Raw genomic sequence first — 21886 nt, 5'->3', positions numbered from 1 at the left:
CAGCCTGATTGTGTAGTCTATATGAGAAACAACCCATTCATATGATTCACTGATATATTATATAAACTAGATAATTGGATATCTCAGCCTGATTGTCTAATCTATATGAGAAACAACCCCTTCATACGATTCACTGATATATTATATAAACTAGATAATCAGATATATCAACCTGACTGTCTATTCTATATGAGAAACAACCCCTTCATATGATTCACTGATATATTATATAAACTAGATAATCAGATATCTCAGCCTGATTGTGTAGTCTATATGAGAAACAACCCCTTCATATGATTCACTGATATATTATATAAACTAGATAATCAGATATCTCAGCCTGATTGTCTAATCTATAAGAGAAACAACCCCTTCATATGATTCACTGATATATTATATAAACTAGATAATCAGATATCTCAGCCTGATTGTCTAATCTATAAGAGAAACAACTCCTTCATATGATTCACTGATATATTATATAAACTAGATAATCAGATATATCAACCTGATTGTCTATTTTATAAGAGAAACAACCCCTTCATATGATTCACTGATATATTATATAAACTAGATAATCAGATATCTCGGCCTGATTGTCTACTCTATAAGAGAAACAACCCCTTCATATGATTCACTGATATATTATATAAACTAGATAATCAGATATCTCAGCCTGATTGTCTAATCTATAAGAGAAACAACCCCTTCATACGATTCTCTGATATATTATATAAACTAGATAATCAGATATATCAACCTGATTGTCTAATCTATAAGAGAAACAACCCCTTCATACGATTCACTGATATATTATATAAACTAGATAATCAGATATCTCAGCCTGATTGTCTAATCTATAAGAGAAACAACCCTTTCATATGATACACTGATATATTATATCAGATACAGTTATTGGGAAATGGTACATCTCTTGTAATGCCATGTATCAGAACCTATAATTACACATGCAGTTAGCTCCGATAGATTTTTTCTATATACTGTATATTCTTTTGGTTTATGAAATCTTTAAATTGTTATTGTTTATTTGATTATTTTAGCATATGTGTCAGAACTGATATTTTATAGATCACTATTTTAACTGTCTCTGCTTGCTACCTCACTCCACTATGTTCATTGTGTTCATTTTTTGCCGTGTGAAATAACAATTTTTAACTCAGAAGAGTCCAAAATCTTAAATAATCAAAATTGTACACAAACACGAGGAATTATAATTAATACTTTGCCAACCTAAATGTTGTTATATGATCCGAAATAATATCGTGCAGATTGAATGTGTATTATTAGAATAGAATTACGCCCTCAATGCATTATCAAATAGAATCAATAGAATGGGATAGTCAAATAGAATTACGCCCTCAATGCATTGTCAAATATAATCAATAGAATAGGATAGTCAAATAGAATTACGCCCTCAATGCATTGTTCAGCCGTTCGTACAGAGGCTGTCTATTTACGCTGAAATAGGTGAGATTCAGATTATTTTTATAACGTTTAGTCGGATGTGGATGCTCAATTTCCATGAAAAACATAATTGAGAAATAGCATTTCTTTTTTAAACTTACACTGGCAAAACATCGTCCAACACATTATGTAATATGCAGCTGTTAGTTGCGTAACTGGAAGCTATCATCATGAATACCCTTAGATGTGAAGACTGTAGAGTGGTATCTGCGTCTGTCACCTGTTGTCATGGTGACAGTCTGTTATACCAAAGCTGTAATGAGAAACATTTTGAAGAGAAATTGGTGATACTGACTACTTCTTGGACGAAGAGGTTGAATCGTCCAAGAAAACCTTGTTCGAGTTATGTGGAAATGATCGCGCGCGATATATTAAACGACAAAGTCCAAATACTTTTTTATTGCGAAAGATTTTACGAAATTATCACCAATAGACATAACGCATGTAGATATTTCGGCAGTTATGAAGGAAATGACAGCCCTAAGACGAGACATGACGGAACTGAAAGATCATAGAATGTACCTTAAAAATGGACTTAAAGAGTCTCGCATGGAGATCAACTGTATGACTGATACTACAAATACAGTACCCATGTCTACTGATTGTTTACCATCTCCATATCATAAAGTGAGTTGCATTGCTGAACCGCGACATTCCTTCCCATCGGTTACATATGCAGGTGTGGTTACGTCGCACAAGTCTGAATGAAAGAAAACCTGCTCATGGCAAATTTAACATGAAGTCACGTGACAAAGACAGTGATGGTTTTATCACCGTGAACTGTAATTATTGTATTATGTGTCATACTTAATATCAAATATTGCATTTTTTGATAGCATATACGCCCAACACTTGACCTTTCACCTTTGTTATCATTTTAGTTTGATGTAATGAATTCATCTCATGCTTTCGATGTTTATTTCTAATAAAATATTATGACTGCGTTGCTGAAATGCTCTCCGAGTCCATTATTGTCAATAGTCTGGTGTAGACAGTAAGTGTGATTGGAGTTCCTCACAGTCAGTAGTCTGTTGTAGACTGTAAGTGTGATCGGAGTCCCTCACTGTCAGTAGTCTGATGTAGACTGTAAGTGTGATTGGAGTTCCTCACAGTCAGTAGTCTGTTGTAGACTGTAAGTGTGATCGGAGTCCCTCACTGTCAGTAGTCTGATGTAGACTGTAAGTGTGATTGGAGTCCCTCACTGTCAGTAGTCTGATGTAGACTGTAAGTGTGATTGGAGTCCATCACTGTCAGTAGTCTGATGTAGACTGTAAGTGTGATTGGAGTCCCTCACTGTCAGTAGTCTGATGTAGACTGTAAGTGTGATTGGAGTTCCTCACAGTCAGTAGTCTGTTGTAGACTGTAAGTGTGATCGGAGTCCCTCACTGTCAGTAGTCTGATGTAGACTGTAAGTGTGATTGGAGTTCCTCACTGTCAGTAGTCTGATGTAGACTGTAAGTGTGATTGGAGTTCCTCACAGTCAGTAGTCTGTTGTAGACTGTAAGTGTGATCGGAGTCCCTCACTGTCAGTAGTCTGATGTAGACTGTAAGTGTGATCGGAGTCCCTCACTGTCAGTAATCTGATGTAGACTGTAAGTGTGATCGGAGTCCCACACTGTCAGTAGTCTGATGTAGACTGTAAGTGTGATCGGAGTCCCTCACAGTCAGTAGTCTGATGTAGACTGTAAGTGTGATCGGAGTTCCTCACTGTCAGTAGTCTGATGTAGACTGTAAGTGTGATTGGAGTCCCTCACTGTCAGTAGTCTGATGTAGACTGTAAGTGTGATTGGAGTTCCTCACTGTCAGTAGTCTGATGTAGACTGTAAGTGTGATTGGAGTTCCTCACAGTCAGTAGTCTGTTGTAGACTGTAAGTGTGATCGGAGTCCCTCACTGTCAGTAGTCTGATGTAGACTGTAAGTGTGATCGGAGTCCCTCACTGTCAGTAATCTGATGTAGACTGTAAGTGTGATCGGAGTCCCACACTGTCAGTAGTCTGATGTAGACTGTAAGTGTGATCGGAGTCCCTCACAGTCAGTAGTCTGATGTAGACTGTAAGTGTGATCGGAGTTCCTCACTGTCAGTAGTCTGATGTAGACTGTAAGTGTGATTGGAGTCCCTCACTGTCAGTAGTCTGATGTAGACTGTAAGTGTGATCGGAGTCCCACACTGTCAGTAGTCTGGTGTAGACTTTAAGTGTGATTGGAGTCCCTCACAGTCAGTAGTCTGATGTAGACTGTAAGTGTGATTGGAGTCCCTCACAGTCAGTAGTCTGATGTAGACTGTAAGTGTGATCGGAGTCGCTCACTGTCAGTAGACTGTAAGTGTGATCGGAGTCCCACACTGTCAGTAGTCTGGTGTAGACTTTAAGTGTGATTGGAGTCCCTCACAGTCAGTAGTCTGATGTAGACTGTAAGTGTGATTGGAGTCCCTCACAGTCAGTAGTCTGATGTAGACTGTAAGTGTGATTGGAGTCCCACACTGTCAGTAGTCTGGTGTAGACTGTAAGTGTGATTGGAGTCCCTCACAGTCAGTAGTCTGATGTAGACTGTAAGTGTGATTGGAGTCCCTCACAGTCAGTAGTCTGATGTAGACTGTAAGTGTGATCGGAGTCCCTCACTGTCAGTAGTCTGGTGTAGACTGTAAGTGAAATCGGAGTCCCTCACTGTCAGTGTCAGTAGTCTGATGTAGACTGTAAGTGTGATCGGAGTCCCTCACTGTCAGTAGTCTGATGTAGACTGTAAGTGTGATTGGAGTCCCTCACTGTCAGTAGTCTGATGTAGACTGTAAGTGTGATCGGAGTCCCACACTGTCAGTAGTCTGGTGTAGACTGTAAGTGTGATCGGAGTCCCTCACTGTCAGTAGTCTGATGTAGACTGTAAGTGTGATTGGAGTCCCTCACAGTCAGTAGTCTGATGTAGACTGTAAGTGTGATTGGAGTCCCTCACAGTCAGTAGTCTGATGTAGACTGTAAGTGTGATCAGAGTCCCTCACAGTCAGTAGTCTGATGTAGACTGTAAGTGTGATTGAAGTCCCTCACTGTCAGTAGTCTGGTGTAGACTGTAAGTGTGATCGGAGTCCCTCACTGTCAGTAGTCTGGTGTAGACTGTAAGTGTGATCGGAGTCCCTCACTGTCAGTAGTCTGATGTAGACTGTAAGTGTGATTGGAGTCCCTCACAGTCAGTAGTCTGATGTAGACTGTAAGTGTGATCGGAGTCGCTCACTGTCAGTAGTCTGGTGTAGACTGTAAGTGTGATCGGAGTCCCTCACTGTCAGTAGTCTGGTGTAGACTGTAAGTGTGATCGGAATCCCTCACTGTCAGTAGTCTGATGTAGACTGTAAGTGTGATCGGAGTCCCTCACTGTCAGTAGTCTGATGTAGACTGTAAGTGTGATCGGAGTCGCTCACTGTCAGTAGTCTGATGTAGACTGTAAGTGTGATCGGAGTCGCTCACTGTCAGTAGTCTGGTGTAGACTGTAAGTGTGATCGGAGTCCCTCACTGTCAGTAGTCTGGTGTAGACTGTAAGTGTGATCGGAGTCCCTCACTGTCAGTAGTCTGATGTAGACTGTAAGTGTGATTGGAGTCCCTCACAGTCAGTAGTCTGATGTAGACTGTAAGTGTGATTGGAGTCCCTCACAGTCAGTAGTCTGATGTAGACTGTAAGTGTGATCAGAGTCCCTCACAGTCAGTAGTCTGATGTAGACTGTAAGTGTGATTGAAGTCCCTCACTGTCAGTAGTCTGGTGTAGACTGTAAGTGTGATCGGAGTCCCTCACTGTCAGTAGTCTGATGTAGACTGTAAGTGTGATCGGAGTCCCTCACTGTCAGTAGTCTGGTGTAGACTGTAAGTGTGATCGGAGTCCCTCACTGTCAGTAGTCTGATGTAGACTGTAAGTGTGATCGGAGTCCCTCACTGTCAGTAGTCTGATGTAGACTGTAAGTGTGATTGGAGTCCCTCACAGTCAGTAGTCTGATGTAGACTGTAAGTGTGATTGAAGTCCCTCACAGTCAGTAGTCTGATGTAGACTGTAAGTGTGATTGGAGTCCCTCACAGTCAGTAGTCTGATGTTGACTGTAAGTGTGATTGGAGTCCCTGTCACACGCAACGTAATATTACCGTAATTGGTATAGTACAGGTGTGATGGTTCAAATACCAAAATGGCAACAGTAACATAAAGACTTCCCTGGCGGCGATGATAACATACGAACACGGAGCCAACAGATGAGGTTTCAACTGGTACTGGTATTATTATACTCTGCAAACATCAAGTACAATAACGCGGTAAAACTCCAAACCTCCAATAACTAGATACTTAAACTCCAACACAATTCAACGAGATCTCCGATCTGAACTCAGTTGCTGAACAACTCCCCTATATATACCCCCACTGTCTATAAATAGACCATTACATCAGCATACATAATGAGTCTGGAACTTACTACAAATTTCTAGAATGTTCCATTACCTTCTATTGCCTCCTACAGTGTTATATTACCTATTCAACCATTTTCTAAAAAATATAGAATATTCCACCCAGACACAGTACGGTTCTAGAACATTCTCAGTGACACGGAAGTGGTAAATAAGTCGTATGCGACAGTCCCTCAGTCGGTAGTCTGATGTAGACTGTAAGTGTGATTGGAGTCCCTCACAGTCAGTAGTCTGATGTAGACTGTAAGTGTGATCGGAGTCCCTCACAGTCAGTAGTCTGATGTAGACTGTAAGTGTGATCGGAGTCCCACACTGTCAGTAGTCTGATGTAGACTGTAAGTGTGATTGGAGTCCCTCACTGTCAGTAGTCTGATGTAGACTGTAAGTGTGATTGGAGTCCCTCACAGTCAGTAGTCTGATGTAGACTGTAAGTGTGATCGGAGTCGCTCACTGTCAGTAGTCTGGTGTAGACTGTAAGTGTGATCGGAGTCCCTCACTGTCAGTAGTCTGGTGTAGACTGTAAGTGTGATCGGAGTCCCTCACTGTCAGTAGTCTGATGTAGACTGTAAGTGTGATCGGAGTCCCACACTGTCAGTAGTCTGATGTAGACTGTAAGTGTGATCGGAGTCCCTCACTGTCAGTAGTCTGATGTAGACTGTAAGTATGATCGGAGTCCCTCACAGTCAGTAGTCTGATGTAGACTGTAAGTGTGATCGGAGTCCCTCAGTCGGTAGTCTGATGTAGACAGTAAGTGTGATCGGAGTCCCTCACTGTCAGTAGTCTGATGTAGACTGTAAGTGTGATCGGAGTCTCCCACTGTCAGTAATCTGATGTGGACAGGAAGTGTAATTGGGATTGATAAATGACGTACCGATATGTCACATTGAAATTGACTCGCAGCAAGGCAGAATTTGATTCGTCGAAAAAGCTGTCAACAAAGAAGCTGTTAGTTTTTTGTTAGTGTTTAACCGGTGTCGTCCGTGAGAGTCGATATCGACCGTTGATTTGGCGCGACCACCGTCAGTTTGTTACAGGGTGATATAACTTGTGAGAGACAGTCTCTGAACTACTCAAATATTTCTTTTACATTGGTGGCAGCGAAGGCGGGATTGATGTCTGGTGAGTTTTGTTGTTGGTTTTCAGTTCATGCTACCGAATCTTTGTTTGTTCAACGACTTTGTCACCGATAAATTCCCGTAGTGATACGAACCTAGAAACTGACGTTCTTTTGATATTGGTCGACGTCACGGTGTTTTATTGAGGTTTTACGAGTTGCATTTAACTCATGCGCTAAGCTGGTTTTCTTGTGATCTTATTTGTATTTGCTGTCAGTTTTCATGCTGTCGAGTCGGTAACACTGAGCGCCACACTTTTCTTCTGCTCTTGATCAGAGAAAATCCATTATTTGGATTCTGATAGCATCTTTCACATTATTACTTCTATCTTATACGTGGGTCAGTATTGCCGATCGAATGGCTGAAAAGACAGTGTCGGTGGATAGGGAGGTTGCATTTAATGTTCCCGATTCTGGGATAAAAATGAGTACTCCGTTATCTGGCAAGGTGAGGGGGAGTAATAAACTTGAAAATTGGCGACAAACTTTATTAGAGGAGCAGAAACGGCTTGAAAATGACAATGCTGAATTAAAGAAAGCTTGGGAGTCGTTTCATTTGTCCGAAACTACGTTGAAGGCTTCATTTGTTGAGAATACTGACAAAAATGGCTCTGTTGTAAAATGGCGGGAACATGAACGTCCCGATAAGAGCGGGTTATTTTTAGATCAACGTAGTGTTGTTGCTAAGCAACCCAGTGAGGCTGAAAAGGCGTGCGATAGTGACGAGTTTACTTCCGCCAAAGAAAGTAAACTGGGTGGAATAAATAATCAAGTTATTGCCAGTGAAAAACATTTTTGTAATGCAGCCACTAAATCTAGTTTTCCAGAGAGTTCAATGGGTAATTTCCATCGTGCTAGATTGACCCCTCAGCTATATGATGGTAGTTTGTCATGGGACACGTATCGGATCCACTTTAATATTTATTGTGATATGCATAATTTGGGAGAGAGTCAAGGCAAAGAGTATTTGCTGGCAATGTTAACTGGGCCAGCTTTATAGTTATTAAGCACGGTTGACATAGCACAACTGACATATAAAGGTTTATGTCACCGTTTGGTCTCACGATTTGGTTCTATTGGTAAAAGAGATATTAGTCGCTTGAGTTTAAAACAGAGATATCGAAACGAGGGTGAAAGTTTACAGAGTTTGGCTCAAGATATACGTGAGCTAGTTGCTATTGGTTACCCTGAAACTAGAGGGGAGATGTTTGAACAGCTCTGCATTGACGCATATTTCAATGCTATAGATACGCCCGAAATCCGCCGTAAAGTGAAGACAGCTAGGAAGCCAGGATGTTTATTTGATGATGTAGTACGAGAGAGCATACATGAGAAAAACTATTTGACATTAACCAAACCTGGCTCCGATTTGAAAAAGCGGCCTGGTATTAGAATTGTTGGTAACAGTGACAGTGTCCCTGGTCAGCTGTCTGATTTAGTTGGTGTTGTAAAAGGGCTACAACAATGTGTAGAAACGCTGAAAACCGAGATTGTTACTCTCCAAGAGAGGTCACAAGGTCAAAGGTCAACACAGAGTAAAAGTCAGAAAGTATGTTATGCTTGCCAGCAACCTGGTCACTTTCGTAGGGATTGTCCCACCAAACAAAAACCTAGTGATTTAAACACCGACGGACTAGGTGTGAGGGTCAACCCCCAGTCCCAGTAAAGAAAACCAAAAGTGAGCAGTCCCGGGAAATCTGTCACAGTAGTGTCTTGGGTAAAGTTAGAACACGTTCAATGACCAATAATAAAAATTGGTGTGGTAAAACAAGATTGTTTGCTGATGTAGAGATTAATGGTGTTGAAGGCCGTATTCAAATAGACACTGGGGCTACCGATTCATTCCTGGCTGAGCATTGGTTTTTGAAAGTACCAGAAACGGAAAGACCACAGCTACAGGTGGTCAGGGAGCCAGTATGTGCTTTTGGTAATCACAAACAGGAAGTACTTGGTTTCTGCTATATGCAGGTCACTTTATGTGGTAAAACTGTTGAAGTACCAATATATATTGTGGAATTGGAATCTTGGGATACCGGTGTACTTGATATGTCTACACTAAGTCCATTAAAATGTAAAATTGATACATTCAATGGTGTGTTGGAACAGAAGGATCATATAATCCCATGTTTTGATAGTCCTCAGCACTCTGTATGTCTGAAGCCTTATATATCCAGGATTGTTGTTGATAAAGATTGTTGGTAGAAAAGTAAGTTTCCCAAAACAAGGTGAAATTGGCTTTGCTCAGCGCCCTCATGTGACAAGAATGGGGAAATCTTGTGTAGTTCCTGAACATGAGGTTAATTACACTGCTTGTGTTATGCCAACTCGGTCTACTGGCAGTTTTGAAAATGGCATTGCAGTGTGCCATGCTGTTGTATATCCATGGAGTGCTAGGATTCCAATCCGAACACTCAATGTGACTCCCACTGACCAAATACTTATAGCTGGGACGGCTATCGCACTTCTTAGGGTTGACACAGATAGGGTCTTACCATTCAATCTCCAGCAGGAATCCTTGGCGGATAAGAAGGAAACCATTGTAAATAATCATAGTAGTGAAAGTTCTATTAGTACACCTTCTAGTTCTATTAGATCTGATTTCCACCAGGCAAATTCAGACGATTTTGAAGCGCTTGTGCCGAGTCATCTTAAGGAGCTGTACAGGAAGAGTAGTGTGGGTTTGGATAAAACACAGAAACAACAGTTTGTTGATTTGTTGGTCAAATCTTCTAGTGTTTTTAGTTGTGATCGTAAGGATTTAGGTAAAGTGGATTTGATAAAAGATGAGATAGTAGTAGACGGAAAACCGGTGCGACAAGCTCCATACTGTACTCCAAAACATACGAAAAATCTCTTGGATAGGGGATTAATTGAAGATTCTTTAAGCCCTTGGGCTTCCCCGATAGTTTTAGTCCAAAAAAAGATGGGACACAGAGGCTATGCATAGACTGTCGTAAACTAAATTCAGTGACTGTCCAGGACAGCTTTTCTCTCCCAAGGATTGACGATGCTTTGGAATCACTCTATGGGTCGAAATGGTTTTCTACATAAGATTTACAATCAGGATATTGGCAAATTGAACTTGCGCCAGAGTCTAAACCATACACTGCCTTTTGTACGAAAACTGGGTTATACCAGTGGAAGGTGCTTCCATTTGGCTTGACCAATGGTGTAAGCACTTTTGAAAGAATTATGGAACGTTGTTTCAGTGGTTTGTCGTGGAAAATCCTAATCTTGTATCTGGATGACATTATTGTATTTGCCAGAATGTTTGAGGAGGAGTTGAAACGATTAGAATTAGTTTTTGATCGGCTACAACAGACAGGGTTAAAACTAAAACCTAAAAAATGTGTGCTGTTTGCCTCTGTAGTTGAATTTTTGGGTCACAGAATTTCGGATTATGGGGTTGAGACAGATCCTGAAAAGGTGGACGTAATACGGCATTGGCCTACACCCAGTTCTGTGACAGAGGTTCGTTCTTTCATTGGTTTGGCCTCATACAACAGACGTTTTGTCAGGTGGGTCGCAGAACTAGCACGACCCTTGCATGAGTTAACAAAGAAGAATGTTGTCTTTGATTGGATAATGCAATGTCAAAATGCCTTTGATAGTCTGAAGGATGCTTTGACATCTGCTCCTGTTTTGGCATTTCCATCTGAATATGAAACCTTTATACTAGATACCGATGCTAGTGGTTTTGGCATTGGTGCTGTTTTGTCCCAGATACAGAACGCAAAGGAAAGGCCTATTGGTTATGCAGGTCGGGCTTTGTCAGCTGCAGAGCGCAGATATTGTGTGACCAGAAGAGAGTTGCTTGCAGTTGTAAATTATGTCAAATACTATCGTCATTATTTGTTAGGAAGAAAGTTCACACTTCGGACAGATCATGCTTCTTTAACATGGTTAATGCGATTCAAAAATCCGGAGGGGCAGCTGGCTCGCTGGATTGAATTATTGCAACAATTTGATTTCACCATTGTCCAGAGGCCAGGCAAACGTCATGGCAATGCAGATGCATTAAGTAGAGCACCTACTTATAGATGTAAACAATGTGGTCAGATGCATGCTAGCACTAGTGCCTCTAAATGTGATCCAGATTCGGATGATGAATCTAGTCAGAAAGCTCCCTCAATGAACCCATTAGCTTCTGAATATGTACCGGTTGGTCAGGATTTTGTAGGAGTTGGTAGTACTCCTGGGTTACCCCCTGGAAGGGTGATGACGGTATGTTGAGATGAATCCAAGCAGGGAGGTGAGATGAATGGGCAGTCAGATGTTGGTATTTTGGTGCAATACCCAACATGGAACCACAGTGAACTCCGGGAGAAACAGCATCAGGAGGCTGGTATGAGCACTTTAATTTCTGCCATTGAGCATGCTATGCAAAGACCTGCGTGGAAGAAAATTTCTGCATTTTCTCCTGAGGTAAAAATGTGCTGGTCTTCATTTGATCATCTTCGTGCCAGTAATGGTGTTCTGTATAGATTGTTTGAAAGTGCTGATGGTACGCAACTGACCTGGCAGCTGTATTTGCCCCTAGACTGTAGACAGCATGTGTTGCATGGGCTGCACACAGCTAAAGCAGGTGGACATTTTAGAATGGATAAATCCCTCTCTAAACTGAGACAGCGGTACTTCTGGTATGGAATGACATCTGATATCAGAGCATATATCAGGTCATGTGATGTATGTGCACGTCGTCAGATGCCACAAAGACGTAAGAGAGCCCCCTTACAATCCTACCTGGTTGGCTACCCGATGGAAAGGACAGCCATTGACATCCTAGGTCCTTTCACGGAAAGTTTTGATGGTAACAAGAAAGTTTTTGCTGACTACTTTAGTAAGTGGTTGGAATGCATTCCAGTGAAGGATGAGAAGGCAACAACAGTGGCTAAAGCACTTGTTGATAATGTGTACACTAGGATTGGTATGCCTCGAGAGACTCATTCTGATAGGGGTAGAGATTTTATATCCACTGTTTTCAAGGAAGTATGTCAGTTATTGGACATTTCTAAGACGTACACTACACCTCGCCATCCTCAAAGTGACGGTTTGGTTGAAAGACATATGAAGGTTATTGTTGGATCGATTAAGACTTATCTTGATCCATTGGCACAACAACAGGACTGGGATCAGTATTTACCCTATGTCGGCATGGCTTATAGATCATCTGTGCATTCCTCTACAGGTGAAACTCCTAATTTGTTAATGCTTGGCAGAGATGTATGTTTGTCAGTGGATTTAATGTTTGAAAGTAATGATCCTGATGCCAGGGCACAGACAGACTATGTGACCGATCTGAAATCGAAGTTGCAGAAAGCACATGCCTAGGCTAGAGAACAGGTGGCTATAAGTGCCCGTGTCCAGAAGAAACACTACGATCGGCACTTGGACAGGCAGGGTTTTCAACCTGGAGAATTGTTGAGGAACCGATAATTGATCCAAAGACAGATCAGATGGACGAAACTTCCCCTTCATCAGAAACTCATGGTGAGACACCGATGTTTGAACCAGCTGGAGTTGCTGGTGACCATTCAGAGTCTGTTGAAACTACTTACGAACCCGCAACAGAAACACTTGCACCCAATATCCAGCTCCATTCTGATTCTGCTGATGGTGGAAATGTAAACGGTCCTACTAACGAGGAGACATGCACTGAGATTATGGAACCACCTAGTGATTCGCAAAGATATCCAAGAAGAGAACGTAAACCGACCAACTATTATGGATTTGGAACAATCAGAAGAATTAACCTATATGATGATGATGTTAACCATATTTGATTTGTTCAGCTATCCAAACTCATGGACAACGGACATATAATATAAAAGAGATTTGATTATAAAGCAAATAATTAATAAGACTGATATTGCTTTGTTATTGTTGATTTGTGTAATGACTAAAACCTTACTTTACAGGAACTTGTAGTTCGCTCACATATGTAAGTAGATTATAGAATCATTTGTTATTTCTTATAATTTTATTTCATACTTTATTTCACTGTTTTGTACTTCGAATTTCTCATATTTGATTGTATAGTATGACGCAAACACAGGATGTAGTTTGGTCTGGGAGGGAGGAATGTCATGGAATTATTTAGTTACTCGGACATTCGTATAGTTTCGTGTATATTCGAGAAACGTCACTGGTCCTGGAAACCTACTTTTCGCGGGAACATCGCAATCCATATATGGAACTAGTACGCGTATAATTTCTCTTAGCCGATTACGTGCTGACTTTGAAGTCATGTGATCGAATTATGAGGTCATCTTTATTGTTCGCTTAGTTTTTTTCTTTAGTAAGCGTGTGTTGTAGTTTTGAAGCGGTACTATGAAGAATACAGTTCTTTGCTGTTTTATTCCTGAATGGTGTGTGTTTCTTCATTGATTTCGTCCCCGTTACCATTCTTTGACGGATGCGAGTGCAGTGGTTGCTTGTGGTAGTTAAAGCGAGGTTTTTTGTTAGTGTTTAACCGGTGTCGTCCGTGAGAGTCGATATCGACCATTGATTTGGCGCGACCACCGTCAGTTTGTTACAGGGTGATATAACTTGTGAGAGACAGTCCCTGAACTACTCAAATATTTCTCTTACAATATTATATGTATGACTTCTGTTATGAAACGCTGTACATATAAGACGATGTGTGGAAGTGTTCAACATTAGGGAAATTGTGATTTTAGGGCTAAAGAGGGCATAGAAAGAATACAGACGTTTAATTAATAGCGTGACTTTATTACCACAATGAATATTCTATGTATGTTTATTGCGTGCAGTCTGCGTACAAACTTATCATATACAATATATATTTATCGATAAAACTCGTAATCTAAATACTACCCTAAGCAAAATACATCATAGTTTTATATTCTGGAACGATATGTTAAGGAAGATAGTGTTAGCATCTATACTATCAGTGCTGTCTAAATCCCGGTGTCTCTGGCAACATCTATATTAAATGGTTTGTATAATTGCTGTGGTGGTGGTGGCGGCGGTGGTTGTTATCGCGTACTTCCAACGAAGTCCATGTAGTCATCTACCGATGACCCTCCATCATTCTGTGAAAATACAAAGGGTTATACAGTGATGTTAACATGCATGTATTCATTGTTCCCATGATGCAATGCACACGACGTCCCTTACGTATCAACACCTAATATTCATATTGTTCAACCACTAAATATCGGAAATGTCATGGGAATGTAATTTTTTCCCTATATTATATTATATTGTATTTATACATTATATATTTATGAAAACATACTGGATATATTTTGCATTATAAAGTGTGTAATGCAAATAAAACATGTGTGTCACTATGTATCATATAAGGAAGCAATATTAAACAATTATATTTTAAACTTGTTCAAAATGTAACATAAATTAGACTGCATGCACGACCACTAACAGTCACATATCCTGGTATTGTATGGGGGAACTCCACCATCGTTATGGTTTTCCGATTATTTTATCCCCAAATTTTAGCAGTTGTAATACAAAACGTACTAGTATAATACTGATAGTATTGGTGTCAGATAATACCAGACAATACCAGAACAGTTTAGGACACATAATATTGTTTATATATTTAACTCACAGTCTCAGTGCTCGATCCTGTCAAATCACAGAATGCTTCATCACTTCCATCATGACATTGTACTTCGCCATCACATAGCCATTCCAAGTAGATGCACTGCTTGCCATCCATGCACTTTACCATCTCAGATGGACATTTGTATTCCTCTGTAAACGACAAGAAAACATAATTTGCAATGTAATAATAATAAGTAAGTAATAGATCATATCATACATGGAACGTGCCTTATTTGGTATACTACATTATCACCCTATATTTAACGGAAAATATTTTACTGTGAGCCACACATGTATAATTTTGTACATTTCATATTCTAGCTGGAGTTCCACGCTGTAGACAACAAATCGTTACTAGTCAAGGTTAACACACATGCATATTTACTAGTTTTAAATTGAGCGTGTGCAATATTACGGTTCCTCCATCAACTATAAAGTGCTTCACCCCTGTTTTCCAAAATGGTGATATTTATTATATATTTTTTTATCAAATACATTGCAAGTGATTTTCATTATTGAAGTAAAATTAACATCTTTAGGCGGTTTTATAATTTGCATATTCCAAGATTGTTCTCATCTTCAATTTTATCTTCTCAACATTTTTACACACTATTTCGTTAACAAGAATTTCGTTTTTTTTTCATTCAATTTATGATCACCAAGCTTCTACGAAAATTGAAATTTCTGAATAATTTTAATTTTCAAATTCCTAAGTTTTCTTAAATTGACAGTACGTTCTAAGTTTGTTGCGTTCATTGTTTAGATTGTACCTAATTTTTGAATTAATTTTCTCTTGCCACTCTCGTTTGTCTGTGTTTGTCTGTTTGTGTTTTACAATGTTTGAGAGTTGTTTTGTTTTATTTTGTTTCTATTATGTTTTTTCTTTATTTTCCATTCAAATTCAATTGACTGTAACATTTCAAATGAAATAACGAAATCTGCCGCGAAATCAGCTTTATTTGTCCAGCATTACACATAGATCGTTAAACCTTGTGAGATAAAGAATTGTCGCGACATTTTACTTGTGTTCTTAGTATTTCAGTAGCTTCATTCGCAAATACGACGCAATTTAAGGGGAGATTGTTTTATAACAACCTCCAAGTACACCGACGGACGACGACATATCAGAAATAATATCAACGTCTGTGAACAGCGTCCTTCACATTCATTTACGTCACGGGAGAGTGCTAGAGAGCGCGACATATACATAGGAACAGTTCTTTAGACCTGCAAATATATGCAAATACGATCTCAATACGTCACCAGCAAAATGAACCAATCATCGTGAGCTGACATTGATAACTTCTCAGACTACTAGTCTGAGGTAATTTCCATTCGTTCATGGCCGATAGTATCAACATCCTCAAGTACCCGTAGATGTTTTTAGTGACATTCAGTACCGCGAATTACTTACCACAATTCCACTCGTCACTGCCGTCACTACACGCCTCCTTTCCGTCGCACTGTAGTTTTTCCAGATAACAATGAAGTCCGTTGTCACATGGCACTGATACGCCAATCAAACACAAGCTCCAGTTTAACTCTTCTTTAAGTTCTGTAATGACACATACATGCCAAGTTCATTAATTAATGAGATAGTGAATAACGTCACATACGTCGTTGAAAGTGCAAAAAATCAAGTCAATTCTATACTTAGTGCTTGCAATATTAAACAATTGACCCAGCTTACTGCTCACTCTAAATGTATCAGTCCGCCATTTCATAACCAGTTGGTTTTCGTTAAACTCTCCCTCCACTACAATCCTAAAGCATGCTTATTCTGGTATAATATAATATAAAATAACATCAAATAACAACTAACACGACGCATTTCAGTGTTTTTAAAATAGCTTATTGTCACCTTTAGTGGGTGCCAAGTTGTCAGTTGAGTCAACTAGTAGGTCACTTGAGTCAACTAATAGGTCACTTGAGTCAATTAGTAGATCTATTGAGTGAACTAGTAGGTCAGTTGAGTCAACTAGTAGGTCAGTTGAGTCAATTAGATCAATTGAGTGAACTAGTAGGTCAGTTGAGTCAACCGTGACTAGTAGGTTAGTTGAGACAACTAGCAGGTCAGTAGGTCAACTAGTCTAGGTCAATTGATACAACTAGTCTAGGTCAGTTGATACATTGACTAATGCAATATTTTGGGTAAATCACATCGCGTCCTGTTCGATATGGGACCTATGCGACGTATACAACACATGTAAAACTGAAATACATATTTGTTTACAGGCGTTGTGCTAAACCTGTGACACTGTAAAACATACCAGCAGCACATAGTTGTTCATCACTGCCGTCGGCACAGTATTGTTTACCATCGCAAATCCACGAGCTGTTGATACACTGTTTACCATCTGCACACTTCTGCCAACCTTCCTCGCACTCGTAGGCATCTAGTGAGATATATAGAAATAAATAACTATAATACTGATTTATACTCTTCACAATCAGTGTCCCTCCGCCGAAAAATCTGCTAATTTACCATGACTGTTAAATCAAATAACAGATATAATTGTACGTAATATAATTGAAAGGATAGAATACAAAAAATTGTGGGCATGACATTTTTGAAAACTAACTTCCGACGTTTGTTTTCCCACGCGCATTCAATTGTAAATGTCAAAAGAAGAAAAGAAATCAGATACACCAAGGGGACCTAAAGGGAGCTTTTCTACTCACTACACAGCCTCGGGTTTTTAGGAGTTTTGTGTGTTATAGGCATATAGAAACAAAATATTAAATGTCATAAAATGTGATTAGTTTTATCGAGATGTTATCCTGAGGAGCTTTTTTTGATATTTGTTTACACAAGGTTTCCAAAGTAATTTCCGGTTGCACAATGTGATGTATGAGAGAAGTCCGGGGTAAGGCAGGGGAACAGTGGGCGCCGTAACTTTAGCGAATGTTATTTGAGGGCAACTAAGTCACGTGGTTCTCCCCTCTCAACGAGATCTCGACGTCCATTTGCGAAGAAAGTCATTTGAAGTCAGTTGAGAAACAAAACCATCTACGTCACCATATTTGATGCTATCTGAAGTCAACTATGTTTGCACTCTTCCACCATTTATTGATTTGGGAATCATCTTAAATATTGATTTGGTCTAGGATATAATCAGCAATTCATTCTGTAAATTATTAAATCTCAATGTGCGTTCCCAGGACTAATTCATTTATACCATCGCTTCTAGTACCGACACTTTAGCAACGGATTTGTCTGTAATCGGTGAATGTGATTTCATACTTAACTCGACGACAGTTTAGGTCTATGATAACCGCTATGGCATTTCGGGAAAACTGTACAATTCGTTAAAATCTAAATCTATTTGAACCAAAAATATTGCAAGAACAGTTTTTTTCTTGGTGTATCTGATTTCTTTTCTTCTTTGAGATAAAAGGTTTCCAAAATGACCTCACAGAACAAAAATAAGCCACAGTGATATATAAAAAGTTGTTACAATATGAAACGTAAAAAAAAACTATAAATGAAACCATAACACGTGAATGATATTTTAAAATTATTGTTGTTTTTTAAATTACAATAATTTATAATCACGCTAAATACACAAAGGCTCATGGGCAGAGACGCTTGTTTGTAAACAACAACACGCTATGGCCGTCCGCCGCAGATGACGACTTCCCCCGCTTTAAACAGATATTCAAAGGCTGAAACCGGCTAAACTAAGATGCGTTTCAACCTAGAATATTGATCGTTTGCCTTGACCTTTTACCGAATGAGAAATACCATGTATACACGTCGATAATCGTGTTCATGGCATGTATGGTACACGTATATATGTTCCTTGACGACATTCGAATACAGAGGCGTCGATGGCTGGTGTCTTATATTCAAAGATGCAATGTGAACAAGAACATGTAATTGTTAGTATTGTTGTTTGACACAGTACATTGGTAGATTGAATTATGATTTATCTTGGACTGAACAATGACAATTACTGCACATGCGCATTGAAGGCTTTGAATTTTCATGGAACGCATACTGCTGCGTTTCTGCAAATGCAACAGTTTCAGTTTATGATAAATCAAAATACGCCTTGGTCTTCAGTACGGAGTATCGAACAACAATATTATCATGATTTCGTCCATAATGCGTCTATAATCGTGTTGCTTAAGTTTACACTAGTATATTATTTTTTTTCAAAATGAAATCCAGAACGTCACATAATGCTCCACTGTTCACAACCTTGTATAGATGGTTACATTTATTTTTACATTTACATATTGTTTACATTTATTTTTACATTTACATATTGTTTACATTTATTTTTACATTTACATATTGTTTACATTTATTTTTACATTTACATATTGTTTACATTTATTTTTACATTTACATATTGTTTACATTTATTTTTACATTTACATATTGTTTACATTTATTTTTTACATTTACATATTGTTTACATTTATTAATATCTGTATGCATGTGTACACAGTTGTGTGTACGAAGTTGTGAAAATGAGACAGGTTAGTTTTATTCTACTTCTAACTTACTGAACTAATTATTCAAAACAGTTGTTGCCATGGCGACAGCTTTCACATCTTCTCCATGAAACAACAAACAAACAAACATTTGTCTGCTAAATGTTGCCGTATCTTTCGTTATATAAATTAAAGTTCACAAAATCAAACTACCACGCATTACGGGTTATGCAATTAACAATCCACAAAACAACGCCCCGGATATTATGTTTTTTGGAATTAGATATCTGCAATATTAATGATGTTATCCTTGAGATTCACGAAAGTGGACTATGCTATACAGAAATTGCCCGGCGAGAATTGTCTTCAGTCTAGTCTTACCATGGACTCGTTATCTAAAGTATAATCGCCGGAAATATGAGATTATACATGCCTCGAGCACTCTACTTCAATATGAATATACATGTAGGAAAACACTTATATTGATATGTTGCACCACAAATCGAAGATGGTTGTCCTATTGGTTCGTCGTAACAGAGACCGCCGTCATAACTACTCAGTGTGTGACATATCAACCAATAGATTCACTGGAACACTCAATGTGTGACATATCAACCAATAGATTCACTGGAACACTCAATGTGTGACATATCAACCAATAGATTCACTGGAACACTCAATGTGTGACATATCAACCAATAGATTCACTGGAACACTCAATGTGTGACATATCAACCAATAGATTCACTGGAACACTCAATGTGTGACATATCAACCAATAGATTCACTGGAACACTCAATGTGTGACATATCAACCAATAGATTCACTGGAACACTCAATGTGTGACATATCAACCAATAGATTCACTGGAACACTCAATGTGTGACATATCAACCAATAGATTCACTGGAACACTCAATGTGTGACATATCAACCAATAGATTCACTGGAACACTCAATGTGTGACATATCAACCAATAGATTCACTGGAACATTTGCCAACGTTTTAGGGTTTCTGAGTAGGATCCAAAATAATATTTGTATATTTATTTTGTTTGTATTATTAATATACTCGTTTGTATGTATTATTTGCCAATTTTCAAAAGCATATACGTTTCTTCAGCGTACAGAGGGGTAACAAAATGGTGTCCATCTTTTATGCAATCGACTTGAAGTTGACTGTTTTTGATGTCATTTTGGAATTCCTCACTATAAATCGGCGAATGTAATAATCAACAAGCTAATGTGAGGGTATTTGTTGTTACACAACGACGCCGAAAACCGACGAAGGCGGGTACTATAAATGGTTTTCACCCATCTACGTCAAATAATTGCTTCATTACTATGGAGTGTGACTTACAGACTACTTTCCCGGAAATTGAAGATGGGGTGTTACGTAAATTTGCACGCGTGATATTGTGCTTCTGTGTGTACCAATCGACGTCACAAAAATAAAATTCCCTTATCGAATATCCACAAACTGGCATGTTTATATTTTCCGTCGTGACAAAGCAGACGTATTTCTGTACCCCAGTCTCGCCACTTCCGCGAAAGTGGTCTATTGGATGATTTAATACTCTCTGTACTTACGGCAGTTTTTCTCGTCCGAACCGCTGGCACAATCGAGGACACCATCACACGTCCATCTCCTTTCATAACACTGTACATTACCGTCACATTTAATGAGACCTGGAGCACATTCCTGTTCTTCTGAAACAAACCATAACAAATATACAATAGACCCTTTGCACGTCCCTTGACATCGTTGTTTTCAGAACATCTTGTCATTTTATTTCAACCATTTTTCGACATAGTAGGGACATTTTCGCATCAACTCTAAATTTCGATTCAGATCACCGAAAACGAGAAGATTCCAGACTAGTGATACGTTCTCTAGTGTTAACATGTAAAAACATGAAACATAGCTTATTATGTGCAGATACCGTTCCACGACCATTCGAATGTGAGCATAAAAATAATATTTGTATTTGCTCCGAGGACGGTAATTTTAACACAGACAACCTTCGTTTTAAAATATAAAGTATAAATAAATATCGTTATCTATCTGAAATTTTAAACGAGAATTAAATTGCAGCATGTTGCTATCATCGTGGAAGGGTAGCTCACCACAAGTTTTATGCACTTCGTCGGAGCCATCTCTACAGTCAACGTACAAGTCACACATCCACTCTTCTGCAATGCATTGTCGCTGGTTGGCGCATTTCAATAATCCTTTGTGACAAGTGTAATTTCCTGAAATGTTAAAATTACAAGAATTATTATCGGATAATTTAGTATTTTAATTGAAAATACAACATCCACTAATCTTCAACGAGAAAACAAGAATGGAAGTACAGCCGTGCGTCAAGAAATTAATGATACTGTCATTGGTTAACACAACATTCATATAATTTTTTAGTGACGATTCGCTCGTGGGACGTCAAACTGACGTAGTTAAAATATACAGCTATATGTGTTTCTATATGTGTCTTTGGTTATTTAGTATCAAATTATTAACTCAGAAATATATTATTGGCTGACGACCACAGATAAGAAATACAACATGGATGCCTGGACCTGCTTACGTCATATAATCGCGTCGTCGCTAGGGGACGTTACTTATAACACTCTATGTCATCTATCTTCCTGTTTTCGCGGGGCATTCTTTGAACGGTTGCAACCATGTAATTCAGTTAATCTCCGGATGCGAGGCATCTAGACACAAAGCTCTGACTTTCGTCAAGATTATAAAAACTGTAAAGTCGTTGTGCATATGCACTATAATATATATATCAGAATATCAGTTTCAATTATTTGAATAAT

General features: G+C 38.9%; 1 protein-coding gene across 2 annotated transcripts in view; it reads right to left on the bottom strand.

The window, feature by feature from the left end:
- Window positions 1-13740: 13740 nt before the first annotated feature.
- The window catches only part of LOC102807623 (uncharacterized), a 33163-nt gene continuing 25017 nt past the window's right edge, over window positions 13741-21886 (bottom strand). The window contains exons 3-8 of one of the 2 annotated variants that reach the window (XM_006818604.3): window positions 21191-21316; window positions 20654-20773; window positions 16890-17015; window positions 16034-16174; window positions 14624-14769; window positions 13741-14084 (exon numbers count right to left, since the gene is read on the bottom strand). In XM_006818604.3, coding sequence (XP_006818667.1) covers window positions 14028-14084; window positions 14624-14769; window positions 16034-16174; window positions 16890-17015; window positions 20654-20773; window positions 21191-21316 — 716 coding nt within the window. In that variant the 3' untranslated portion in view covers window positions 13741-14027. The remainder of the gene's footprint in view (window positions 14085-14623; window positions 14770-16033; window positions 16175-16889; window positions 17016-20653; window positions 20774-21190; window positions 21317-21886) is intronic. The other variant, XM_085495622.1, reaches the window with a different exon arrangement.

The sequence above is a fragment of the Saccoglossus kowalevskii genome, chromosome 22 (genome assembly GCF_978046115.1).
Source record: "Saccoglossus kowalevskii chromosome 22, keSacKowa6.1, whole genome shotgun sequence".
In the NCBI taxonomy this organism is placed as follows: Eukaryota; Metazoa; Hemichordata; class Enteropneusta; family Harrimaniidae; genus Saccoglossus; species Saccoglossus kowalevskii.
The sequence above is the reverse complement of the archived record's forward strand: the minus strand, read 5'-3'. Positions and strand labels throughout refer to the sequence as shown.